Source organism: Lagenorhynchus albirostris, chromosome 9 (genome assembly GCF_949774975.1).
Source record: "Lagenorhynchus albirostris chromosome 9, mLagAlb1.1, whole genome shotgun sequence".
In the NCBI taxonomy this organism is placed as follows: domain Eukaryota; kingdom Metazoa; phylum Chordata; class Mammalia; order Artiodactyla; family Delphinidae; genus Lagenorhynchus; species Lagenorhynchus albirostris.
Genome location: NC_083103.1, coordinates 99,229,028 through 99,253,659, shown reverse-complemented (window position 1 = coordinate 99,253,659; position 24,632 = coordinate 99,229,028). Strand labels below are relative to the sequence as shown.

Here is a 24,632-nt window from a genome sequence, read left to right as displayed (position 1 = left end):
CGCATTGGGTCTTCATTGCTGCATGCTGGCTTTTCTCTGGTTGTGGAGAGTGGGGCCACTCCTCGTTGCGGTGCGCAGGCTTCTCATTGCGGTGGCTTCTCTTGTTGCAGAGCACGGGCTCTAGGCACGCATGCTTCAGTCGTTGTGGCACACAGGCTCAGTAGTTGTGGCACACGGGCTTAGTTGCTCCACGGCATGTGCGATCTTCCCGGACCTGGGATCGAACCCGTGTCCCCTGCATTGCCAGGCAGATTCTTAACCACTGTGCCACCAGGGAAGCCCAAAACGGAAGGTTTTTATAGGCAGAAGGAGGGTGCAGTTGGCCCTCCAAATCTGTGGTTTTTGTGTCCATGGATTCAACCAACGCAGATCGAAAATATTCAGAAAAAAAATTACATAAAGTTCCAAAAAGCAAAACGTGAATTTGCTGTGCCCTAGCATCTATTTACATAGCATTTACATTGTATTTAAAACTATTTACATAGCATTTACATTTTATTATATGTTATAAATAATCTAGAGATGATTTGAAGTATACAGGAAGATATGCATAGATTTTATGTAAATACTACACCATTTTATATAAGGGAATTGAGCTTCCATGGATTTTGGTATTTACTGAGGTCCTGGAACCAATCCCCTCCCCAGATACATGGACAGCTGTATTAGCAAAAGAAAAAAAAAGCGTTCTTTCTGGCCAAGCTATCTTCTTTGGGGGTAAGGGAACTGCAGGGGTCTTTATCATACAGATCACCTCACTAGTGTTGATGAAGTAATTTCAGATTGATTATTTTAAAGATCACATTTCTGGGAAGAGTTGAAACTTCGATTAAGTCTTAGTTTGCTGTACTGGAGGCAAATGACTCTCCATTGGGCTTATTTCTTTTTAACAATATTAATTATGGAAAAGTAAAGTAAAGCAATAAGACATCACTTTTACCCAACAGATTGACCAAGATATACAAATTTGGCAACATGAAATAATGGCACGGATGGGGGGAAATAGTCTCATACACAGCTATTATGTGTATACATTTCTCAGCATTTGTCTCCTAGTGACATTTGCATGTATGCATGCAGAGTATGTTTATTATAGCATTGTCCATAATAACAACAATTGTAAACAACATATATTATCACTAAGCGAATGGCTATTCAGACTGTGGAATGTTATGCAGAAAAGTAGAAGGAATAAGGGAGAACTGTACGTACTGTGGACAGATCTCCAAGGCCCTTTGCTAGGAGAAAACAGCAAACTGAGGACTCCAACAGGAACACACACATACACGTATGCACACACAAAATACTATATATTTTCTATTAATACATATATGTATTGTATGTAAAAGTACAGAAAAATGTCTGGAAGATAAATACAGGTTCATAAGAAGAAACTTTTGGTGAGAGAGATGAGGAAGCCAGGATTAGTAAAAAGTCATTAGCTTTATCTGTAATGTTTTAAACGTTTAGAAGAACAAATTTATGTATTACTTATGAACTTAATACTTAAAAATATTAAATGAGATACAAAGAAAAAACATCTAGCACACAGCAGGCTCTCATGAACTGTAAATTCGTCTCCCTCCACCAAAAGTGATTAATACCTTGGGTTCAAACACAATAACCAGATCCCACCAATGTGTCCCATGAAAATAAAATGTGTAAGGCATAGTTCAGGAAGAGAAGGCCCTGACATGGCACGTGGAGAGTGGTGACTTAGGGAGTGGAACAGAAGGAAAATTGCAGGTACAGGCAGAAACGTCACTGCCCACACAAAAATGAACAAATGAGATCAGGGAAGATAGTCTCAAAGTAAAGAAACACAAAGAAATGCCCAAGGAAAATACAGGAGAACCATGATGCCATAACTATTCTCTTACTAAGCTTCTACTAAGCTCCAATCAGTTCACATGCAATGTACCATTTAGCCTGCAGAGTAACGGTATTACTACGCCCATTTCAGAAGATGGACACTGAGGTTCAGGTGTGAATTTGTCGGAACCCCTACAACTGACGGCGACTACAAGAGCCGGTATTCAAATCCACAACTGCTCATTTCTACCATGCTTCGCCGACAATGCAAAGGAAAAAAAAAATCAAGAAAACCAAGTCAAGATATAGGCATCAAAATTAAAACAAAGACCCAAAACAGAACGGAGCCCCCCTGCAGAAGGTACGTGTGTTAATCGAGGGCCCCCCCCACCCATGCAGAGAGGGGCGGGCGAGCGGGCGGAAGCTGAGGCCCCCCCGACCCGCTTCCCCTGGGAATACGGCAACTCCACGAGCTAGGGGCACAGAGAAACAAGCAAACCTCCCAAGAGCCTAGAAAGGCCCCAGCGCGGCGAAGAGGCGGGGCGAAGGGCAGCTTCCGGTTCCGGGCGCAAAGGCCCCACGTGTTCCGACCCGCCAGGCCCCGCGCGGCTCGGATCTGGCGGCGCTGCTAGGGCCGGGAGTGGGTTGGGGAGAAGCCGGGGCAGGGGAGGAGCCGCCGGAGCTGTCGGAGCCGTGAGTGCTGGGGGCTGGGCCGGGCCGGGCCGGGCCGAAGCAGGCTGAGCGGGGCTGAGCGGGGAGGAGGGGGAGGGGTCGGAGACCCCGCCCCCCTAGAGCCTGGGGAAATCGTACTGTCCTGTGGAAGGGGTTGGCGGCAGTATGTTGAGGGGGCTGAGGCGTTGTGGTCCCCGTGTTTCCTGGCGGCCGAAGCTAGAACCTTCGGGTACGTGGAACGCGCTTCAGGCTTCTTTCTTTGCAGCCACCGCCCTCCGCCCCCTCTTGAGGCCTGCAGAAACGCAGTTAGTTCGTACCGCCCTCCCATTGCTTCCGTGCCAACTGTCCTCCCGGCACCGTGGGAGGAGTGGTCGAGGCCCCTTCATTTCCCGCAGTTTTTTACCCCGCCTCTCAGCTGGCTCGAGATCCCCCCGAAGGCTCCCTGCCCAGGCGAGCCCCATCACTTGCCACCACTAACTACGCCGCAACACACGCAGATACCCTCACCCGTGATTTTATCGCCCGTGATCTTACCGCCCGTGATCATGCTAGGCCTTGGAGACCACCTGGCCTGTGGCTTTTAAGCTGCACCATGACGGACCCGAGCTTCCTCTCAAGCCAATGACTGCAGTCTCCACTTGCAACTTCCCTCCCCCACCCCTAACAGCCAGTTTGGGCACTTTTCTCGACACCACCGCTACCCTCAGCGGGAGTATATGGGGCCTGCTTCTTACCTGGTTTCGCGAAAAGTTTGTTAGTTTGTATGTTAGTTTTTCAGAAAGGTGCCAGCCCGATTTTTATTTTTCTGGGCCTTGATGTTCTTGTCTTCTAGGCGCCTTGATAACCCTGTCTGCCTTGGTCCTGGGGAGCAGGGCCACATCCAGGCTCTACTTAGAGGCTAGGCTTAGAACTGTTGCTTTTTCTCTCTGTCCACATTCTGCAGGTGACACCCAGGGCAGCCTCACTCAGAAGCCACAAGGAAAGCTAGTGGAGTCCCTCATCCCTCCAACTTCTCTTCCAAGCTGCCCCATGGCCCTTGATCCAGAAAGCCACTTCAGAAAGGTTGTGGGACAGCCATGGGAGGCTTGTTGCTGGGAAATGTATGACAGCGGAACAGTTAGGGTTTGTAGCCATTTGTCTTGGGTAGCTTTTTGCTATTACTATCTAGCCTAAGAGGGTGGGCAGGCTTGGAGGGAGGAAAGAAATTTTTTTCTCCTAGGACTAAGCACTGGGGATTCATAATCTTGTCCCCTCTTTCCTCCAGCTGTACCCGTTTTGCACTCTTTCTGTATACCATATTGCAGTAGACAGTCATTTCAAGGGCACAGCAAGGTTTACTACGAAGTGAGGGACTCTTGGGCATTATAAACTATGCAGATGAGGTAAGTTACAGGTTTACAACATTTTTTTTTCCAGCTAATTTGGCACGGACGTAAAACACATATAGCAGTCCTAGACTCCTTTCCTCCTTTAAATTTGGCCAGCACTGGAAAAGTTGGATCCCTTCTGCTCGAACCTCAGATTTCTCTTTTGCCTTAGGTACTGGTCCTCAGACTTACCAAGCATCTTAAACCCCTGAAGGGCTTGTGAAATACAGATTACTGGGGCCACCCCCAGAGTTACTGATCATAGGTCAGGGCTGGGGCTTGATCATTTGCATTTGTAACACGTTCTCTGGTGCTGGTGCGGTGGTCTGGGTTTCCCCACGTTGAGAACCACTGCCTTTGGCCAGACTTCTTCACACAAACATTGCAGTGGTTTGGACATCAAAAAACCTGTGTGTGAGTACTTCTGTACTTGAAACTAGTACGATGATCTTGTGTGGGTAATTTAACCACTTAGGTCTGAGTTCCTTGATTTGTAAAATTAAGAAAGTGTACTTCAAAAAAACTCAAGGTGCTACATTTTCTTAAGCTGAATTGAAGCTGAAATACTGGTGAGTTTTTTCCCTTGATTTTCTTAATTCTCTTGATAGGAGCTTCTATTTTTATCATATAGCTTATACCCATATTCTAGGTTTTTGCTGTGAGTTCCTAGTATGCCACAGTCCCAGCTATTTTTTAACTACATGTTAAATTCTTTAAGGTCAGGGCCTGTGCTTTTTTCATCTTTCTTTGCCCAGCACCTTGACTTGTGTGGGACACACAATTGATGCTCAGTAGATACTTCTGGGATGAATGAACTCCATCCCCTGTCTTCTCTTGGAGAAGTTTTCCTCCACTAATCCTGTGTAGCATAGTAAAGTAGTATATGGCTATGCCACCTGATTCCCTCAGGGGACTGGAATAAATGCTAATGCCAAATTCCTGTAACTGTCCCCAGAAGCCCTGGCACCCACTGATTTTGAATTTCAGTGTCTGTATTCAAGTTGGGGGAAGAGAAATCAACAGCTTAAATAAATACAACACACATTTATCGAGCATCTTTTTAACCAGGTGTTTGACGAAGTGTTAGGAACAGGGAATATAAAAATATATAAGGAGGTCCTTGCTTTCAGGGACAGGGCTCACAGTGGGAGACAAAAGACAATAAACCGTGGCCCAGAGCAAGAATGGCATCTAGTTTGGACCATGATTTACTCTGCAGTGGAAACCTGATACCCCTCAGATTCCTGTGGTCCAGCAGGCATGGATCCCATCCTTCATCTCATCATACGCAAGGGAGCCTTGGGCAAAGCCAGAAGGAAGTCATCTACATACAGAGCAGGGAATATCTTGACAGAGAATATTAATTAAAAACTAAAAACATAGTGAATGACTTTTGAAGTAACTTCTGAATTATCTACATTTATACCTCAGGTCAAGCTATATTTATAAAATATCCTTTTTTTTTCTTTCATTAAATAATGTTTCCTCTGTGTGATCGGCATTGACCGTGTTCACTGTAGTGAATTAAGTGTATTTGGCTAGTTTTAACTCTGGCTTCCAGATAAAAGCTGCTACCCTCATCAGGGTGGGTGTCAGGTTTGGTGATCACCCTTTACCTACTTCAGATTAGTTTGTGACATTCTGTTTTAAACTGAGGCATGTAGATTGGCCTGCTTTATTCAGGCCATTAACCACCCCTGGGTAAAAACCTGTAAGTTTAAAAAGCCTAGTTTCATGTTGGAGGTTACCCAATATGATCATGGTGGCAGGATATTTAATTCTGGTCTCAGAACCTGTATTTGGCCTCTAGCCCTTCTCAGCTCTTGAGTAAATTCCTCTCACCATCTTCAGGCTAATACATTATGGCCCAGGTACTCAATAAAGAGGCCACATACCCTTGTACCCCTCAAAGCCCCTCTATTACCATCAAAAAGCTGGATAGTTTCTCAAAAAATGATCCAGCTCTCTGCCTTTAGGTAGAAAATCATCCCCATTTTCAAGATGATTTGATGTGACTTGTCCCAGATGACACACCTCTAGGAGGTGGAACACAGCTCATCCACCTCTGAAGGGAGAACTATCAACAGCGATCCAGCACTGCCTCCTGGGCCTGTGTACGTACCTGTAGGAAACATTTTAATTGAAAATAAAGTGAATTGTTATGATTTTTATAGCTTTATTTAAATTTTTCGTGTTTATATTTACTCTCAATTACATTTTTATACCTCGATCCTAACTGCAAAGTCTATAAAATTTAGTGGCAGAAGATATTTATGTCTTAGCCTCCTCTGACTCCCTGTACCACCCACTACTTATTTGGCCTCTCCCTTTATTTCTTCCTATCTTCCTCTTTTTTACACCTTATAATAACCTTTGAGCTACTTCTCCCGTTGCTACTCAAATCTAGTGAAGAATCACTGAATAGAATCTTAACTAAATCTATGTTGACTCTAACGAAGGAAGAAAAAATATAAATGGCAAGAATATCTTAAATAGTTTTTAAACATGGTTTGAAGCACACTGATCATGATGTGTTAGAAGGCAAAAAGTCAGTGAAGGTATTCCCTTTCATTTCTTCTGCCTTTTGGGTTAGGTTTTCAGAGGACCTCTTGGGTATATGGGCAGACCTCGGAGATATTGCGGGTTCAGCTCCGGACTGCTGCAATAAAGGAAATATCGCAATAAAAACAGGAATTTTTTGGTTTTCCAAAAAACTGTTTACACTGTACTGTAAAGTTCTCTTTACACTGTACTGGAGTCGATTGATAAAGCAATAGCATTGTGTCTTTAAAAAAAATGTATATAATTTTAAAATACTTGTTGCTAAAAAATGCAGACCCTCATCTGAGTCTCTAGTGAATCATAATCTTTCAGCTGGTGGAGGGTCTAGCCTTGATGTTGATGGCTACTGACTGAAGGGTGGTGGTTGCTAAAGGTTGAGGTGACTGTGGAAATTTCTTAAAATAAGACAGCAATGAAGTTTGTGGTATTAATTGACTCTTCCTTTCATGAAGAGTTTCTCCGTGGTAGGCAGTGCTGTTTAATAGCGTTGTACCCACAGTAGAACGTCTTTCAAAACTGAGTCAGTTCTGTCCAACCCTGCTGCTGATTTATCAACTAAGTTTATGTAATAGTCTAAATCCTTAGTTGTCATTTCAGCAATCTTCACCAGTAGATTCCGTCTCAAGAAACCACTTTCTTTGCTCATCCATAAGAAGCAGCTCCTTATCCATGAAGATATTATCATGAGATTGTAGCAACTCAGTCATATCTTCAGGCTCTACTTCTTATTCTAGCTCTCTTGCTATTTCTACCACATCTGCAGTTTCTTCCTTCACTGAAGTCTTGAACCCCTCAAAGTCATCCATGAAGGTTGGAATCAGCTTCTTCCATACTCCTGTTAAAGTTGATGTTTTGACTTATTCCCATGAATGACTAATATTCTTCATGGCATCTAGAATGGTGAATCCTTTCCAGAAGGTTTTCAATTTACCTTGCCCAGATCCATCAGAGGAATCACTGTCTATGGCAGCTATAGCCTTACAAAATGTATTTCTTAAATAATAAGACTTGAAAGTTGAAATTATTCTTTGATCCATGGGCTACAGAATGGTTGTTGTGTGAACAGGCACGAAAACATTAATCTCATTGTACATCTCCATCAAAGCTCTTGGGTGACAAGGTACATTGTTCAATGAGCAGTAATATTTTGAAAGAAAATTTTTTTTCTGAGCAGCAGGTCTCATCAGTGGGCTTAAAGTATTCAGCAAACCATGTTGTAACAGATGTGCTGTCATCCAGATTTTGTTGTTCCATTTATAGAGCATAGGCAGAGTAGATTTAGCATAATTCTTAAGGGCCCTAGGATTTTCAGAATAGTAAATAGCATTGACTTCAACTTAACGTCACCAGCTGCATTAGCTTCTAACAAGAGAATCAGCCTGTCCTTTGAAGCCAATCATTGACTTCTCTCTAGCTATGAAAGTTCTAGATGGCATCTTTTTCTAGTAGAAGACTGTTTTGTCTGCATTGAACATCTGTTGTTTATCTTAGCCACCTTCATTAATTAGCTAGATCTGGATAACTTGCTGCAGCTTCCGCATCAGCACTTGCTGCTTCGTCTTGCACTTTATGTTACAGAGATGGCATCTTTCTTTAAACCTCATGAACCAAACTCTGTTAGCTTCAAACTTTTCTTCTACAGCTTCTTCACCTCTCTCAGCCTTCATAGAATTAGAGAGAGTTAGGGCCTTGCTGTGGATTAGGCTTTGGCTCAAAGGATTGTTGTGGCTGGTTTGAGCTTCTATCTAAACCACTAAAACTTTCCCCACTTTCTTATCATTTGTGTATTCACTGGAGTAGCACTTTCAGTTTCCTTCAAGAAACTTACCTTTGCATTCCAACTTGTCCAACTGGGGCAAGAGGCCTAGCTTTCAGCCTGTCTCATCTTTCGACATGCCCTCCTCACCAAGCTTAATCACTTCTAGTTTTTTATTTACAGCAAGGTACACGCGATTCTTCCTTTCACTTGAATACTTACGGCCCTTGTAGGGTTTTTAATTGTCTTAATTTCAACATTGTTACGTCTCAGGGAATAGGGAGGCCCAAGAAGAGGCAGAGAGACGAGGAACATCTGGTCAGTGGAGCAGTCAGAAAGCACACATTTATTGATTAAGTTTGCCATCTTATATGGGCAGTTTGTGGCACCCCAAAACAATTAGAATAGTAACATCAAAGATCACTAATCACAGATCACCACAACAAACATAGTAATAATTAAGCTTGAAATATTGTGAGAATTATCAAAATGTGATTACATCAAGTGAGCAAATGCTGTTAAAAAAATGGCACTGATAGACTTGCTTGTTGCAGGGTTGCCACAAACCTTTAAACTGTAAAAGAAAACAAAACAGAAAACACATTATCTATGAAGCGTGATAAAGGTGAATCGCAGTGAAATGGGGTATGCCTGTACTAACTGGGTTTGCCTCAGGTTGCCTCTTCCCAGTTAGAGGAAGGGGACAGGACTGTGATATTGGTAAACAGAAGTATCACTACTCTGGTCTTAGGCAGGAAAACCTATCTTTAAGTTTTCATCCCATCTGGTTCCAAGGATCTTGTTTAATTTTAGCTTATAAGTGCTTTCAAAGCAAGAATTCTCTCTTGGTTTAACACTTTACTTTTTTTTAGGGGGTCTGCACCACGCAGCTTGCAGGATCCCAGTTCCCCGACCAGGGATTGAACCAAGGCCACAGTAGTGAAAGCGCCGAATCCTAACCACTGGACCACCAGGGAACTCCCTTAACACTTTACTTTTGATGTAACAGTAAACAGACCAAGATTTTCCCTGTGCATTAAAAAAAATTTTGTTTTGAATTATGATGAAATAAAGGACTGTTTGATTATCATGTAAATCTTCTTCCCAAAAGGATTTAAAGCGATTTGAAGGAAAGAACAGAATATATAGAGCATCTACCATATACCAAACTGTGCTGAGCGATTCTATGCGTTACTTCATTGATCCTTAAGACCACCATATGAGGTAGGAAGTATTTGCCACATGTTGGAGATTGGACTGAGGCTTAGGGAGTGTCACCTGGCTAATAGGTGAGGGGAGGGATCCAGACTAAGGCTCCAGAGCCCCTAACCATTATGTGGAAAGTATGGGTAAACGTTTGTGTAAGGATCAGTAACAGTAAAATGAAAGAATCTTTCCTGTAGGAGGATCATAGTGGGTAGTCTTTAGTTTTAAAGAACACTACAGGAGTAGAAAAGGGCAGTTAACAATTTTTATTAGCTGATTATTTTTTCTAGAGCAATGAGAGGAGCAGTTGCAAGCGTCTGGTTAGTCCCAGCGATCATTGATTCAAATCTCCAGGCTCTGGGCCCACGTTAGAGTCAAAGAGGAGAAGGGAGACTGGAAAGAATTTAAATGTCTGCTGAATATCATCATTCGAACCTCTCTGATCACTGTTTTCTTCTGAAGATTAATTATTTGCCAGTAAGTAGATCCCATCTCTCCTTTAGGAAGATGCTATAAGACTACAGACCTTGTCATTTAGGGTCCAGAAAGATCACTCCAAGTAGGAACAACATTTTAAGATAGAGACCCAGGTATCTTTTCACTGCGTGCAGTTTTCTTTTCTGGTCTTCAGGGTTGAGTTAGGGCCTTAACTGGCATGGGACCCACTCAGATATGGACAGAGACAGCTGGACCACAGACTGGAGAAAGGTCTTGCCTTTCCCACATCTCCTCTGCAGTCCTGCCCCAGACGTCCTAGAAACACTGAAGAGGCTAGGTGGTGGGGCCAGCGCAGGCCGAGGCATCTCTGCAGACATTATTTTAGAGCCTTCTGGAAACAGGTCTTTCACTTTTCCTGGCCTGGCCTCACGGTCTCTCTATAGTATCCTGTTGTTGGGTTTTTGTCTGTCACTGTGGAACCCTTCCAAGGACAGACACTGAGGGAAGGCGTTAGAAGGCAACGAATTGCAAGGCAGACTTGCAGGGTAACCCATCCCATAAATGGCGGAATAAAATGCAAAGCCCATTTTCTGTCTCTAGTACTGACACCTGGCATTTGCACAGCATGCTCTAGTTCACAAGCTCTCAGAGGTCTCAGCTAACCCTGACAGTTAGGAGAGTTGTTGTCGGAAGAGGGCTTCACCCTTTACAAGGGCTCTTGTGTACCTCGTCTCAGGAAACCCTTAGAGCGGTTCCAGGTTTGTGGGGATGTGGGCTGGAGCGTACACCTTTGGATACCTAATCCGGTGCTCTTTTCACAGCACTGCCCGCCTTCTCTTCCTTCCCATCTCTTGCCCCAACAAGGACGACTCTGCCGCCCCTCATTCCGCTGTTGCTGACCTTTTGTTGCCATCTCATCTTCCGAGGCTGCCAAAGTAAATACAAAACAAGCGAAGGAAATCTCAATCCGTGATTTCTGAAGAGCATTTTAAAGCAGCAGGTTCTATGTGATGCTGTTACATTCTTTTTTTCTTTGGAGAGCAAAGCCCTGTAAGAGCAGGAACCCTCTGTCAGCGCATACTTTATAGAATCTGTAGTAGGGCATCTCGTGGACTGTGCTACGTGAAAACAGTGAGAGTTCCTAGCCTGCTTCGCTGGGCAAGTTCTCCCATTTTTAAGTTAATAGAAATCCCTTCATTAAGCCAGAGACCCTGAGTATCAATTCCATCTTCTTTTCCTGCCTTGCAGATGTTGGGGGGATTGTCTGGATAAATAATCAGTGTTGTATTTGTGTTAAGTTACTTGATGTCCGGTTTTGTGCATATTAAGGTTGATTCACATCTTCACAGGAAAATGATTTTTTTTTTTCAAATGCACAGCTTTGTGTGACTTGTATGTGGATCCTCCCAAGGCAGCCTGAAGATTCCTTGTGATGAGTTGTGTTTTCCTCACTTCAGGAACCACTAAGAGTATTCTGTTTTACTCGCAATCCAAATAATAAGTGTTTTTTCCCTTATTTATTCATTTGTCTGGCACACAGTTAGCTGGACAAATGAGTGAATAAGAATTAATAGGATATTGGATCTGTCCTTCCAGAGAAAGACTTAAAAAGACTTACCGTGGTCTCTGCCTGAGAACCTGTTGTGTGACAGGCCTTGAGCTGGGTGCTGTGTGGCCCTGCCCTCGGAGCTCTATGGTCTGGTGAATTAAACAGGAGGATGAACAATTCTTACCACACAAAGTAGATATATGTGTGTGCTGCGATACAGGGTCCGAGTTCCTGTGGAAACAATCTGGGAGGACCAGGGAAGGCATCTGGGGAAAGCAGATCTGAAGGATGAGTAGAGTTAACCAAGTAAAAGGGGTAGAAAGGGTATTTCAGGCAGAGTCGACAGCATCAGGAACACCTAGTGAGGGCGTAGAAAAGAGATACAGCAGTGTATTTGAGCAGCAACTTTCAACGCAGTAGCAGTCGTTGGAGAAGAGAGGTGGGCAGGGACCAGGTCTTGCAGGGCCTTGGGAATCAAATTGTAAGGGATTTAGATTTTACCCTGTGGACAGTGTGAAGCCATTGGCCGATTTTGTATGTTAGAAGGGTCACCACTCAGACCTTAACCGCAGCACTGCAGGTGGTATTGATGTGGATGTGGCTCTTGCCCATTTTTAAATGCTTGCACTCACCTGCCTCCCTGCCCCCAAACTAAAGGTAAATGTCTACGTTCCAGAAATAAAAGCTGGAGGAGTGAGCACAGTCTAACTCCACCACAGCCCGAGGAGATTTCAAACCAAAATAAAGACTTCTAAAGTTTGGGGTTCTAATACCTATACTCCAACAAGGAGATATGAAAATGGGGCACTGGTGGGGATGGGGGAGGGATATAGAGTTGAGTATCTGCCAGCCTGGAGCCTTGAAGAGCTACTCCTTCCGTGAAAATCTGTCTACTGATCAAGCAAAAGGGCAAGGAATTGTAGGCCTCCATAGCCTTGGGTGGGACAGAAATCACTCACAGGCTTAGGCCTAAGTAAGACACTATCGGCATAATTCAGGAAGACTGAGAAATTAAGATATTGAAACCACTAGTACTTGGATGGAAGCAAAGGAAATTTCATTCAAAGGGCTCACTTATAACCTAGGGCTCTCCCAAAGAAAATGGGCATAAAACGTAAAAAAATTACAAACCACCTGCAAAAACAAACCACCATGAGATAGAGCAGATGTAGTAAGTAGGTAAATTAGCCCAGGAAGATCTGTAAATTACAGAACTATAGACCATGAGATTATGTAGTGAATGTTTGCAGGTAATGGAAAAATGAAATAAGCTTGAATGAAAAGTGATTTGAGATACAGATTTAAATAATGAATAATTTGGTGGTTGATGGGCAACCGCACGTTAGACAGCATGTTACAGCTGTTAAGAGTGGATCGCTGACCTTGAAGGTGGACCTGAGGCAGTTGTAGTGAAGCATAAAAAGATCGGAAAATGAAGAACCCTCAGGTTGCATGTGGAGGGTGGTCTGGAGGCGGTGGCACCTGGAAGCCCTCTGGTAAAATTTGAACCAAGTGGTTCGTTCCACATGTAAGTGCCAGTGCAGTCGTAGGGGCCGAGGATATAGTCACTTTTTAAGAGGTCCTTTCAATGCCTTTTAGTGGGTCAGAACGGCTTCACTCGGGGAATGGCAATGGAGATGAGATGCATGAATTTGAAAGATTTAGAAGGTAGGATTAACAAGATTTGGTGAATAAAAAAGAGTAGAAACTTATGGAGGAAAAGATTGATTCTTACTGTTAATGTAGGAAGAAAACTTCAAAGTGGAGGCTTATTCATTTAGATGCATTTATTGTGTGCTTTGTTATAGGTATTGGAAATTGATTGAAGGACAGTCGCCTACTTCAAGGGGTTTCAGGGGAAAGATGAACGATGACTGTGTGTGGCAGATTTTGAGATACAGATGTGTCCAGATAGCTGGGGAAGCAAAGTGATTTCTAACCAGGTCTAAGGGCAGGGAGAATGGGATCAAAGAAGGCATCTCAGGAGACATGAAGCCTTACCTATCTATGTCTTGAAAGATAAGTAAGTTTAACCTAATGAAGGGTAAAGAGTTGGAAGGAACGGCATGTTCAGAAGCCAAAGAGCATAGACCTTTTGTGTGCTTTACATGCACAATGTGCATGCGTGTGTGTGTTTGAAAGGATTGGAGAGGAAGGCAAAGGAATAACAAGATGAAGGGACTTCCCTGGTGGTCCAGTGGTTAAGACTCCATGCTCCCAATGCAGGGGGCCCGGGTTTGATCCCTGGTCAGGGAACTAGATCCCACATGCTGCAACTGAAAGATCCTGTGTGCTGCAACTAAGACCTGGTGAGACCAGGTAAATAAAATAAATATTAAAAAAAAAAAAAAGAAACCCAAGATGAAGGTCAACCCAAGATGAAGGTCAACCTAATACATAATACTTAGAAGTTTGTATTTCACTTCCAAGACAGGAGTGATTGAGGATCTTAAATAAGGAAGGGACAGGACCAGGTTTGCCAAGAGCAGTCACTCTTGTGATATGATGAATGGTGACGAAGGTAACAAACCTGGAGACAGATAGCTCACATTTCGAGGCAATTGCAGTAATCCAGAGAACTGATTTAAGACCGAAACTGTAAATCCTGGGAATGAAGAAGAGGGGAACTGTCGAGAAGAAGTAGGAACACACGTGAAGCATTGGTGGTGGGAGTTTTCCATACAAAAGGAACAGACTTTTACAGACTTGGAGGCCTGGAAAGGCACCCTATTGTAGGGAGGTCAGCAATGCATTCATTATAGCAGGTGATACAGAGAAGAGGGGAGGATACGAGGCTTGAAAAATAAATTGAGGGCTGGTTGTGAAGGGCTTCATGTACCATGCCAAGGATTTTGGAACTGATCTTACTAACAGTATGAAATTATTTTTAAATGTTGAGTGATGCAGTTGGAACTATTATTCAGAAAGATAATGGTTAACATTGGGGCACCATCACTTTTAGGCACTTCACAGGTATTCCTCATAGTAACCCTATTAGATGGATTCCATCCTACCTCCATTCTGTAAAGGGGAAACAGGCATAAGGAGAATAAGAACTTGACCATGACCCCGTATCTAGTAAACAATAGAGCCAGGATTCAAACCCTGGCAATCTGACTCCAGGACTCTCTCTTAACCTTACATGCACTAAGCGTTTCTCAGCTAGGATGCACATCAGAACCACATGTAGCATTTCTAAAGATACAGTTCCCTAGGTTGACTTGACTCAGAATATCCAGAAGAATGATGTGTGATGCTGTGTTCTGCAGAAGCTCCACAGCTGAGTCTGTTGCGTTTTGCTCATAGCTGAGTACTGCGGGGATCCCAGTTAGGAAGTTATGGCAGTAGTCCAGGCAAGAGATGGGGGCCCCAACTAAATCAGGAGGAAACAGATTTAGAGGCTTAAGAGGTACAATTGGTTTAGTGAGCTGTAAGCAACGGGTAAGATTCAAAGTTGAATCCAAAGATGATAAGGTTGAGTGTTTACTTAACAAGTGATGATCTCAGCGAAGAGGATTACACGAAGAGGGTGGATTCGGGAGCAGGAATCGTGAATTTAGTTTTGAGGGTCTGTAGGTCTTCCAGTTAAAGATGTCTTAGGAGGAGGATCGCTTTTGGGGGTGCTTATGTGCCAGCCACTGTGTGTAAGTGGCTTTCTTCGCTGTTATCGCATACAATCCTCTCAAATCTCGGAGAGTCCCCAGTTTACAGAATAAATTAATACGGAGTGTGAATCAGTTCACAGTGAACCTCCACAAAGCCTTCTCTGTCTAATTCAGCCCTGTCAATGTGTCTCTTCTCAGAATATATATCCTAATATATATGTCAGCGTGTGTGTGTGCGTGTGTGTGTGTGTAAAACAGATTGTGGTCAGTACTGCATTTTTAGCAGGCAGTTATGACTGTCCTTTCTCCTAGCCATTTTCCTTTTAGGTTCCCATATTTCATGATGTAGAAATGCAATGTTTTTCTGTTTTTCTATGGGGTGTGAACCTTGCCTAGGAAAAGGAGTGGGAGAACATACCTTCAGGCATAGCTTATCCTATTCCAACTAGATCTATTTACAACATATGTTATGGAGATTAGGGGAAAGGGGATTTAAGTTTGGGAGTGTTATGTGCACAGGATTATGATTGAGCTCAGAACTGTTATTCCTGTGTATACTTTCATGCTCATAGTGTTGTCTGTCTTTACTTCTCTACCCAGGTCCCTTGGGAGAAACTCCTCGAGGTGCCCAGGCTGAGACGGGGGGAACGACAGTGTGAGCTCTCGATGGTGTGAGACACCCCAGAGCCAGACAATGGCTACAGCCTTGGAACCGGAGGACCAGGATCTTTGGGAAGAAGAGGGGATTCTCATGGTGAAATTGGAAGATGATTTCACCTGTAGGCCAGAGTCTGTCTTACAGAGGGATGACCCTGTGCTTGAGACGTCGCACCAGAACTTCCGGCGCTTTCGCTACCAGGAAGCAGCAAGCCCTCGGGAAGCTCTCATCCGACTCCGAGAACTGTGTCATCAGTGGCTGAGGCCAGAGAGGAGGACAAAGGAGCAGATCCTAGAGCTGCTTGTGCTGGAACAATTCCTTACTGTCCTGCCCGGAGAGCTGCAGAGCTGGGTGCGGGGCCAGCGGCCAGAGAGTGGCGAGGAGGCCGTGACGCTGGTGGAGGGTTTGCAGAAACAACCCAGGAGACCAAGGCGGTGGGTGAGGAGGGGGAGTCCTGATCTGTGTGATGTGGAGGGGGTCTATTTGCTGGGAGCATGGATTTAGGGGTAGGGCTTACGTAAATTACCCCATAAATGGAATTGGCTCTGCCCTTGGGTTGTACCTAGATCCATAAGCTCCATGGGACAGAGGAGTGTGTGTGTGTTTGTGTGTGTATGAGTGTGACTTCCTGGTTCTTGAAACACCTGCCTAGGGACCATCTTTGTGGCCTCAGCACACAAGGTGATACGGCTTTGGTTTTCCCTTTGGATGTTGAACCTCCATTTCCTGGGGAGGAGAATTCCGTGACTTCCTCAGAGGTTCTCAGCCCCGCAGTGACAGATCCCCCTTTCAGGACGACAGACAGGGAAGCACACAGCAAGGCGAGCCGCAGGTGGGGTAGGCAAAGATGGGAAGGATGGGACCTCAGAGCCTTGGTGACAGGCAGGGTTGAGGGAAATGAGAAAGCAGGGCAGTATCTGAATGTCCCCCCTTGTCCTGGCGAGGATAACCTCAGCTCCTCCTCGCACGCCCCAGTGGGACTGGACTTTCCCCTCCTCGTCTGGGTCCCTCTGGGAGTTTTCCTGTTGGCAGCTTCTCCTAACATAAGCCCTGATGACAACCAAGACTTTCCTCCTGACTCCATGGTGACTGGAAGTTGGAATTATTCCCAGGTGACTGTCCATGTTCACGGCCAGGAAGTCCTGTCCGAGGAGACAGTGCATCCAGGAGCAGAGCCCGAGTCACCTAGTGAGCTTCAGGATCCTGCACACACCTTGACCCCCGAGGAGTCCCATGAGGAGACCACACAGAGCCCAGATCTGGGGGCACCAGAAGAGCAGAGCCTGTGCCAGGAGTTGGAGTTCCAGCCCCTGCAGGAGAGCGGTGGGAGCCTCAGCAGGAAGGGGGGATCGTGGCAGAGTGAGGGGAGGGGGATATTGCTCCCATACCGAGGAGGCTGGCTAGATCATAAGGGGAGGAAACCACAGAGTACAGGGTGTTGAGAGGAGGCAGTACTAGCTAGAGTACCCATAAGCAGGGCTACCTTGGATAGCACTTTTGTTGGTTATTCTCCTGGCATTCCCGTAGTGTTACAGGTGGTGGCGTTGGGATGACTCAAGCCGCCGTTAGGCCTGTGTCTTGACTCCCACCTTCCCACCAGAGACCATGGGGGATGCTCAGCTCTTTGCCAGTTTTAGGGCTGCCCTGCACACTGCTGATCTCTGCCTTCTTTTCTTCTTAGAGGTTCCAGTGCCCCAGGACCCAGCCCTTCCTGAAGAGAGGAACCCTGGAAACCCAGAGATGGTTGCCCTTCTTACTGCTCTATCACAGGTGCACCCTAGTTTCTGTCTATACCATGGAGAATTTGAGGAACCGTTGGGCATATACACTGAACAGGTCAGACGGGACACAAGTTTCCACTCTCCTTTGCCAGTTTAAGTTCTCAGTTCTGCATGTGTCTGGAAGGGGAGGAACTGCAGCTAATGAGATCAGTTATAACATCTCAGTCGGATCTACAGGCTCCAGAGCCTTTTGATTTGCCACCAAGCAGAGGGACTAACAAAGTGGGATTATTTGGTAACACCCCAGTACAACTTTGAAGTTGTCAAGTGAGGGTTTGTTTTTGGTTTTAAGGAATAAACTTGATCGTCATTTGTAAGGATAACTGACTGTCCTGCAAAAACGATTTCTGATTTTGGGTGCTATCCTCTTCCAGGGACTGCATTCAGTCAGGCCATGGCATTCATGAAGACTTCACCATGGTCAAGAGCCCCACAACTAAGCTATGTGGCTGGAGAAAAAAGAATAGAATTCATCCTTATTTTTATTTTATTTATTTATTTATTTATTTTGGCCGCGCCGTGTGGCATGCGGGACCTTAGTTCCCTGACCAGGGATCGAACCCGTGCCCCCTACATTGGGAGTGTGGAGTCTTAACCACTGGACCGCCAGGGAAGTCCCCATCCTTATTTATTTATTTTTTAAAATAAATTTATTTCTTTTTGGCTGCATTGGGTCTTCGTTGCTGCATGTGGGCTTTCTCTAGTTGCGGCGAGCGGGGGCTACTCTTCCGTTGCTGTGCGGGGCCTTCTCATTGCGGTGGCTTCTCTTGTTGTGGAGCACGGGCTCTAGGCACGCGGGCTTCAGTAGTTGTGGCTCGTGGGCTTCAGTAGTTGTGGCTCGCGGGCTCTAGAGTGCAGGCTTAGTAATTGTGGCGCACGGGCTTAGTTGCTCTGTGGCAGGTGGGATCTTCCTGGACCGGGGCTCAAACCCGTGTCCCCTGCATTGGCAGGCGGATTCTTAACCACTGCGCCACCAGGGAAGCCCCCCATCCTTATTTTTAGATTGTAGCCTAGCTGAAGAAGAAAGTCCTGTTTATGCTGTATAGACTATGTAAGTGATGTGTGATTAGGTAAGGTCAGTTAGGGAAAGTTTCCTGGAAAAGATGAATTTTTGCAGAAATGTAGGTGGCACTAAAGTGTAAAATAGGGAGTTGAATGGTGACTTCTAAGACCTTTCTTGTATTTTAAACAATATCCTCAGAAAGGCTAGTGCTGAGGGAAAGCAGTGGGATTGGAGGGAGCAGGAAGCGGGCCAGTTGCAAAAGCAGAAACTTGGGAAGCAGCGACAGGATGAAACTCAGATGTCCTGAAAGGGAACCAAGTGTCGCATTTGAGTTTCTTTGTCTCCTGGATGGATTCTGCCTGTACCAATGACCTTTATTCCAGGAACAAAATATGAGGCTCCATAAAGCATGCCATTTTAGTAGAATCTTTGTGTTGTTTCAGGGATTGGTAACTTTCAAGGATGTGGCTGTATGCTTCTCCCAGGACCAGTGGAGTGATCTGGATCCAACACAGAAAGAGTTCTATGGGGAATATGTCTTGGAAGAAGACTGCGGAATTGTGGTCTCCTTGTGTAAGGAATTTCAAGTGTTTCTAGAGTGTCCTGAGCACAGAGATCTTTTTCTTGTTGGAAATTGAGGGTGTCTTAGACCTTAGATTGTACGTACTACACTTCTCTTATGCCGACCCCACCAGTGACACTGAAGGACAGCCGAGGAAGATGGTGTCCTTCGAAGTTAGAGGGAAGAGAAAATGCCTAGAAAGTAGTTGGAAACCTCTAATAAGAAAACAGCTGTAATACTATAGTTTTAGTATGAGTTTAAGTTTAGTGTGAGTAGGTAAGCATATAAGTTATGAAACAAGCAATAAAGGTTGGAGACGATCTACTTACCTGAATCTGGGAAAAGAGGGTAACATTGACGGCTGTGTGATTATTGAGTTGCTGGTGAAAGGCAAGAGATAGGCAGTACTCGTCAGAGGTGCTCAAGCTAAAGACTGAAGGTTTGATGGACTGACCTGCCTATGTGATTGTTCTGCAATCTGCCAAACAGAAAAGATCTGCTCTTGACATGGGGAACAGTTGAACCAATCGTGATGTCCTGTTTTCCCTCTCTTGAGCAGCGTTTCCAATCCCCAGACTAGACGAGATCTCCCACATGGGAGAAGAGCCTTTGATCCCAGAGATCCCAGAGGCGCAGGAGCCTCAAGAGCCAGAAATCCTGAGTTTCACCTACACAGGTGAGGAGTGACAAAGGGAAACTGTCCCCCGAGCTGGCAGTTCCTCTGGGGAACCCCTCTCACTGGTTCTTCTAACATGTCAGCCGACAGCACTCTCTCTGAAGCCAAATTCTTCTATCCTTTTCCCCTCTTCATGCCTATCATTGGTTTGAGGGATCTGTACTGCAAAATGGTGACAGACAAAAAAGGGGAACTTTTGGAATTGCAGCTATACCATTTTTTAAGCATTCACATAAACCCTTGATCCCCAACCTCCATATTTGTGAAAGGAGGATAATAATGTTTGTCCACACGAAGGCTGCTGACAGCGTGAGAGAGCATATAAGAAAGTGCCTGGCACACGACAGGCATTCAGTTGACTGGTTATTTCCTTCTTCCCAACCTCTACACTTAAGGAACATGGGTTTCTCTCTTTACAGTCTTGCCCTCCCAAAACTGTTTAAAAATCTCTCCATTGTGTGCAAGGCATCATTACCTCTATAATTTCCTCTTTTCTCCTCTCTCCCTTTCTACAGGAGATAGGAGTGAAGATGAGGAGTGTGCTGAGCAAGCAGATCTGAGTTTGGAGGAGCTACACAGGTCTATCTTGGGAGATGCAGAAATTCACCAGACTCCAGATTGGGAAATAGTCTTTGAGGGTGATCCAGGCAGACTTAACGAAAGAAGATTTGGCACAAATATTTCTCAAGTTCATAGTTTAACGAATCTTCAGGAAACCGTGCCTGTCCACCCCCTGTTAGGGAGACATCATGACTGTACTGTATGTGGTAAAAGTTTTACTTGTAACTCCCACCTTGTTAGACACCTGAGAACTCACACAGGAGAGAAACCCTATAAATGTATGGAGTGTGGGAAAAGTTACACACGGAGCTCACATCTCGCCAGGCACCAAAAGGTCCACAAAATGAGCGCTCCTTATAAATATCCCCTAAACCGGAAGAATCTGCATGAGACCTCCCCTCTGGTCCAGGTTGAGAGAACTCCACCTGTTGAGAAACCCTACAGGTGTGACGATTGTGGAAAACACTTTCGCTGGACTTCAGACCTTGTCAGGCACCAGAGGACACATACGGGAGAGAAACCCTTCTTCTGTGCTGTTTGTGGCAAAAGCTTCAGCCAGAAATCCGTGCTCACAACACACCAAAGAATCCACCTTGGAGGCAAACCCTACTTGTGCGGAGAGTGTGGAGAGGACTTCAGTGACCACAGGCGGTACCTGGCCCACCGGAAGACGCACGCGGCCGAGGAGCTCTATCTGTGCAGCGAGTGTGGGCGCTGCTTCAACCACAGCGCCGCCTTTGCCAAGCACCTGAGGGGACACGCCTCAGTGAGGCCCTGCCGCTGCACCGAGTGTGGGAAGAGCTTCGGTCGGAGAGACCACCTCGTGAGGCATCAGAGAACACACACTGGTGAGAAGCCGTTCACGTGCCCGACCTGCGGGAAGAGCTTCAGCAGAGGCTACCACTTAATCAGGCACCAGAGGACCCACTCAGGAAAGACCTCCTAGCCCGGTCCCCACGTGCGGACACCTGCCTTCGACTCTTTCCCAGGGGTGATCTGGGAGAAGCCATCTTGTCGGCCTGGGAAGACCTTTTCTAGGGAGTCTCCCTCACCTGCCCAGGTGTGCGTTAGTAACCTCTTCCCACAACTAGATCACCCCCCCCACCCCCCCGGGCAGAACCTCTCAACTTTGTTCTACACCTTGAGGAGATATTCTTTCCAAAGTTCGCCTGAATTGAGGCCTCTCCGTGACTGGAGTGCTCCTGCCTCCACCTCACAGGTGTGAAGTAGGAGAATTAGAAGACTTAAGAGGTTGTGTTTACTATATTTGCCCCCAAATAAGCTGTTAACTATCCTAAAGACGCCTAACGCCCTCAAGTTTAAAGTGGCCCAGGACAGGTCCTTAGGTTTGGTAAGGGACCAGCCTTTAGGATTCTGTCCTTCCTGGGCTCAAATCTTAAAGCACACAGCCCTGAACTCAAGGCAGGAGACCTGCATCCTGATGGCTCTGCCACACTTTCACAGGTTAACTGTACAACTCTCTCACTGATACACTTCTTCACCATGCACTTTCCTTTGATTCTCGGGAGAGATGCGAGTAGTGGTTGATGGGCAAAAACATCGAGGCGGCTTCATGTGGACCTTGTCAGGCTGCTCCCTTCCCCATTGTCAAAATGACACCAGGTGCCAGACACAGCTTGAAAGGGGGGCCTAGTCAGAAGCCTCTTTCCTTGTGGGTTTTTTCCTGTTAGAATGCCCCTGCCCAGCCCTCCTACTGTTCTGCCAGGCTCTCGGTTTTGTCCCTAGTGCTACATCTGTGAGATGTAGCATTTGGGTGCTGAGGGATTCAGTAACGCCTAATTAAAACCATGTTGAAGTCATTTACATTTCCACATATATACACGCCCACCCACCCGACCCTCTTCCCATGAGTCTGTGAGGGGGTTTGGAAGTGGTGTCAGCTTACAAAGGCACTGTCATGATTGTAGAATCCTGATCAATGGGGTCACTACACTTACGTGAAGAAAGCTGGAGAAGAGCTGAGCTCCAATTGTGGAAACTTTAAGCAAAAGCTGCTGCTGCTGGCTAAGGCCATCCAGACTGTTCTCCTGACGCCCCACCCCATCCGCCCTGCTCATTCTCTGATGTCAGGGAGACCTGGGACCCTGAAGAATCTACCAGGAGTAAAGGCTTTCATGTATTTGCGTTGTTTGCTTTTTCTTACGTGATTTCATTCTCATGTAATTAAGAACTAAGGAGTAGAATCTCATGGCCCAAGGACCTCTGTTGCCTGGTAAAGGTTCCATGGAGGTGAGGCTGAATAATCATGAACCTCACCTGCTCTGATTGTGTGGGAGCGGCAAGGACTGGGGAGACCATCCTCCAAAAGTGGAGCACGGGGTATGGGATTAAAGCATGAAAAGGGAGACTGCCTTCTGTGCTGGTTTCTTCTGCTCTGTTTCTCGGCCTGTTGTGTGCCAGCGTTCACCAGAGGAATGCGGGTGGGATGACAAAGCCGCAGCTTAACGGCTCAACAAGGGGATTCTCGTTCTGGTCAGTGAGGATGTTCCAGCTGACTGGTTTGGTTTTAACTCCAGTCATCCATTGTCCTTCTGGAAGTACGCACACGTGAAATTTCAGAAAGTAACACGGGCAGCCAAGTTCCCTGGTTTCTAGGGCTTTCCATTTAACCCATTCACTCTCCAGAGCCGCAGGTTCCTGAGACTTCTAAGGATCATCCACACAGAAGAATCTGGGAGGACATGATGGTTTTCCATGAGGATAGAGAAGGCCTGGCGTGGTTAGCAGAGCCATAGGTGGAACTGAGGTAAGAGCTGAGTCTGGAGTTTGCCAAAGAGACTATCCTAACATGCAGACATTTCTGAGCCATTGATCTAAGGCTTAAGCACAGTTTGTCCTGGGTGAAATGGCACAGCATCAAAAAATAATTTCCCCTAGATTATAACATTTATGGAAGTTGATAAAATTCTGGAGGTAACAACAAATTACTTTTCATTCACTGATTTGTCTGCATTATTGCAATAGGTGAAAATCTGTCAAGAGAATTATACATAAAGGAAAGTTTGAGAGACAGTGCAGTGTGTTGAAAAATCAAATAGTTTTTTTATTGCTGACCCTCCTGCAAAGTTTCATATGCTGACACTAAATCTCTGGTCTCTTGTAAATGATCGTATTTTCTGAGGTTCCTGAAGGAATATGCTGTCTCCTGAATCTAAACACGAGCAAAACCATGGTTTGTAGCAGCAGGGCCAGTACGAGAGCCTGGCACGAGCAAGAAGCAGTACAGCTGAACACAGGATGCTGGAGCCCTGGATGCCCTACCATTCCTGAGGGGTCCTTCAGAATTCTGAGAACAGATGAATCCTGGCGTTCCCTAACACCTTACTAAAAAAAAGTTTCAGAGGAATAAAAAGGCAAGATTTTAAAAGATTATTTGGAGAAAGATATAAAGTAGTCTAAATGAATTGACAACTTAAAAAATTACTAGATTGTTGGAAATGAAGTGATTTGCTAACAAAGTTAAGAAATTAAAATGATAATATTAAGACCATTTGGCCACTAGTTTAGGAGTACCAAGTAATATTCAGCCTCTTCTCCACTGCAGAGTCCCAAGAGAAGTAAATGGAAGGAAATAAAGGCAAAATATATTTTTATTATCTGGAACTGAGGGCTCAAACTCTAGAGCAGAATCTAGTGAATTCAGGATACAAATGTACACAACATAATTTAATAACTTGTGGGCAATAAAGATTCATGCTTCACAGTAATAGAATACATATTCTGAAATGGATGTAAAACAAAATAATTGCTAGTGTATACTGTAATAAAGTTTTAAATACCAAGTGAGTATTATATAGATTAAGTTCTCTGACCACAATATTTTTTATTGGAAAATCCACAACAAAAAGTTTAAGTTATATGTTTGGAGACTTTAAAATGTCCATATAGGGACTTCCCTGGTGGTGCAGTGGTTAAGAATCTGCCTGCCAATGCAGGGGACACGGGTTCGAGCCCTGGTCCGGGAAGGTCCCACATGCCGCGGAGCGGCTAAGCCCATGTGCCACAACTACTGAGCCCATGTGCCACAATTACTGAAGCCCACGTGCCTGGAGCCTGTGCTCCACAACAAGGGTGGCCACCGCAGTGGGAAACCTGCACATCGCAACGGGGAGTAGCCCCCGCTCGCCACAACTAGAGAAAGCCCGCATGCAGCAACAAAGACCCAATGCAGCCATAAATAAATAAATTTATTTAAAAAAATGTCCATATAAATAACTTCTCATTTTAATTAATTTTTGGCTACATTGGGTCTTCGTTGCTGTGTGCGGGCTTCTCATTGTGGTGGCTTCTCTTGTTGTGGAGCACAGTTTCTAGGTGCGTGGGGTTCAGTAGTTATGGCTTGTGGGCTCTAGAGCACACGCTCAGTAGTTGTGGCGCACAAGATTAGTTGCTCTGCACCATGT

General features: G+C 45.2%; 1 protein-coding gene across 8 annotated transcripts; it reads left to right on the top strand.

Annotated features, from left to right (window-relative positions):
• Positions 1-2,371: 2,371 nt before the first annotated feature.
• ZNF202 (zinc finger protein 202) lies at positions 2,372-22,353 on the top strand. 8 transcript variants are annotated; one of them, XM_060160642.1, is made up of 7 exons: positions 2,384-2,505; positions 15,568-16,063; positions 16,738-16,948; positions 17,307-17,395; positions 18,853-18,982; positions 19,531-19,647; positions 20,163-22,353. In XM_060160642.1, the coding sequence occupies exons 2-7, from the start codon at positions 15,662-15,664 to the stop codon at positions 21,152-21,154; spliced, it is 1,941 nt and encodes a 646-aa protein (XP_060016625.1). In that variant the 5' UTR covers positions 2,384-2,505; positions 15,568-15,661; the 3' UTR covers positions 21,155-22,353. The 8 variants fall into 8 exon arrangements, 2 of the variants coding, with proteins under 2 accessions (XP_060016625.1, XP_060016624.1); XM_060160641.1 differs by having other exon boundaries at positions 17,307-17,461; XR_009542553.1 differs by lacking the exons at positions 15,568-16,063; positions 16,738-16,948; positions 17,307-17,395; ... (1 more) ...; positions 19,531-19,647; positions 20,163-22,353 and adding exons at positions 3,428-3,546; positions 3,749-3,866; positions 9,042-9,227 and having other exon boundaries at positions 2,372-2,505.
• Positions 22,354-24,632: the final 2,279 nt, after the last annotated feature.

Coding starts and splice junctions, on each gene's coding strand:
- ZNF202 (XM_060160641.1), top strand. CDS start 15,662: ATGGCTACAGCCTTGGAACCGGAGGACCAGGATCTTTGGGAAGAAGAG. Junction 16,949..17,306: donor CCAGCCCCTGCAGGAGAGCG/GTGGGAGCCTCA, acceptor TTTTCTTCTTAG/AGGTTCCAGTGCCCCAGGAC. Junction 19,648..20,162: donor CCTGAGTTTCACCTACACAG/GTGAGGAGTGAC, acceptor CCCTTTCTACAG/GAGATAGGAGTGAAGATGAG.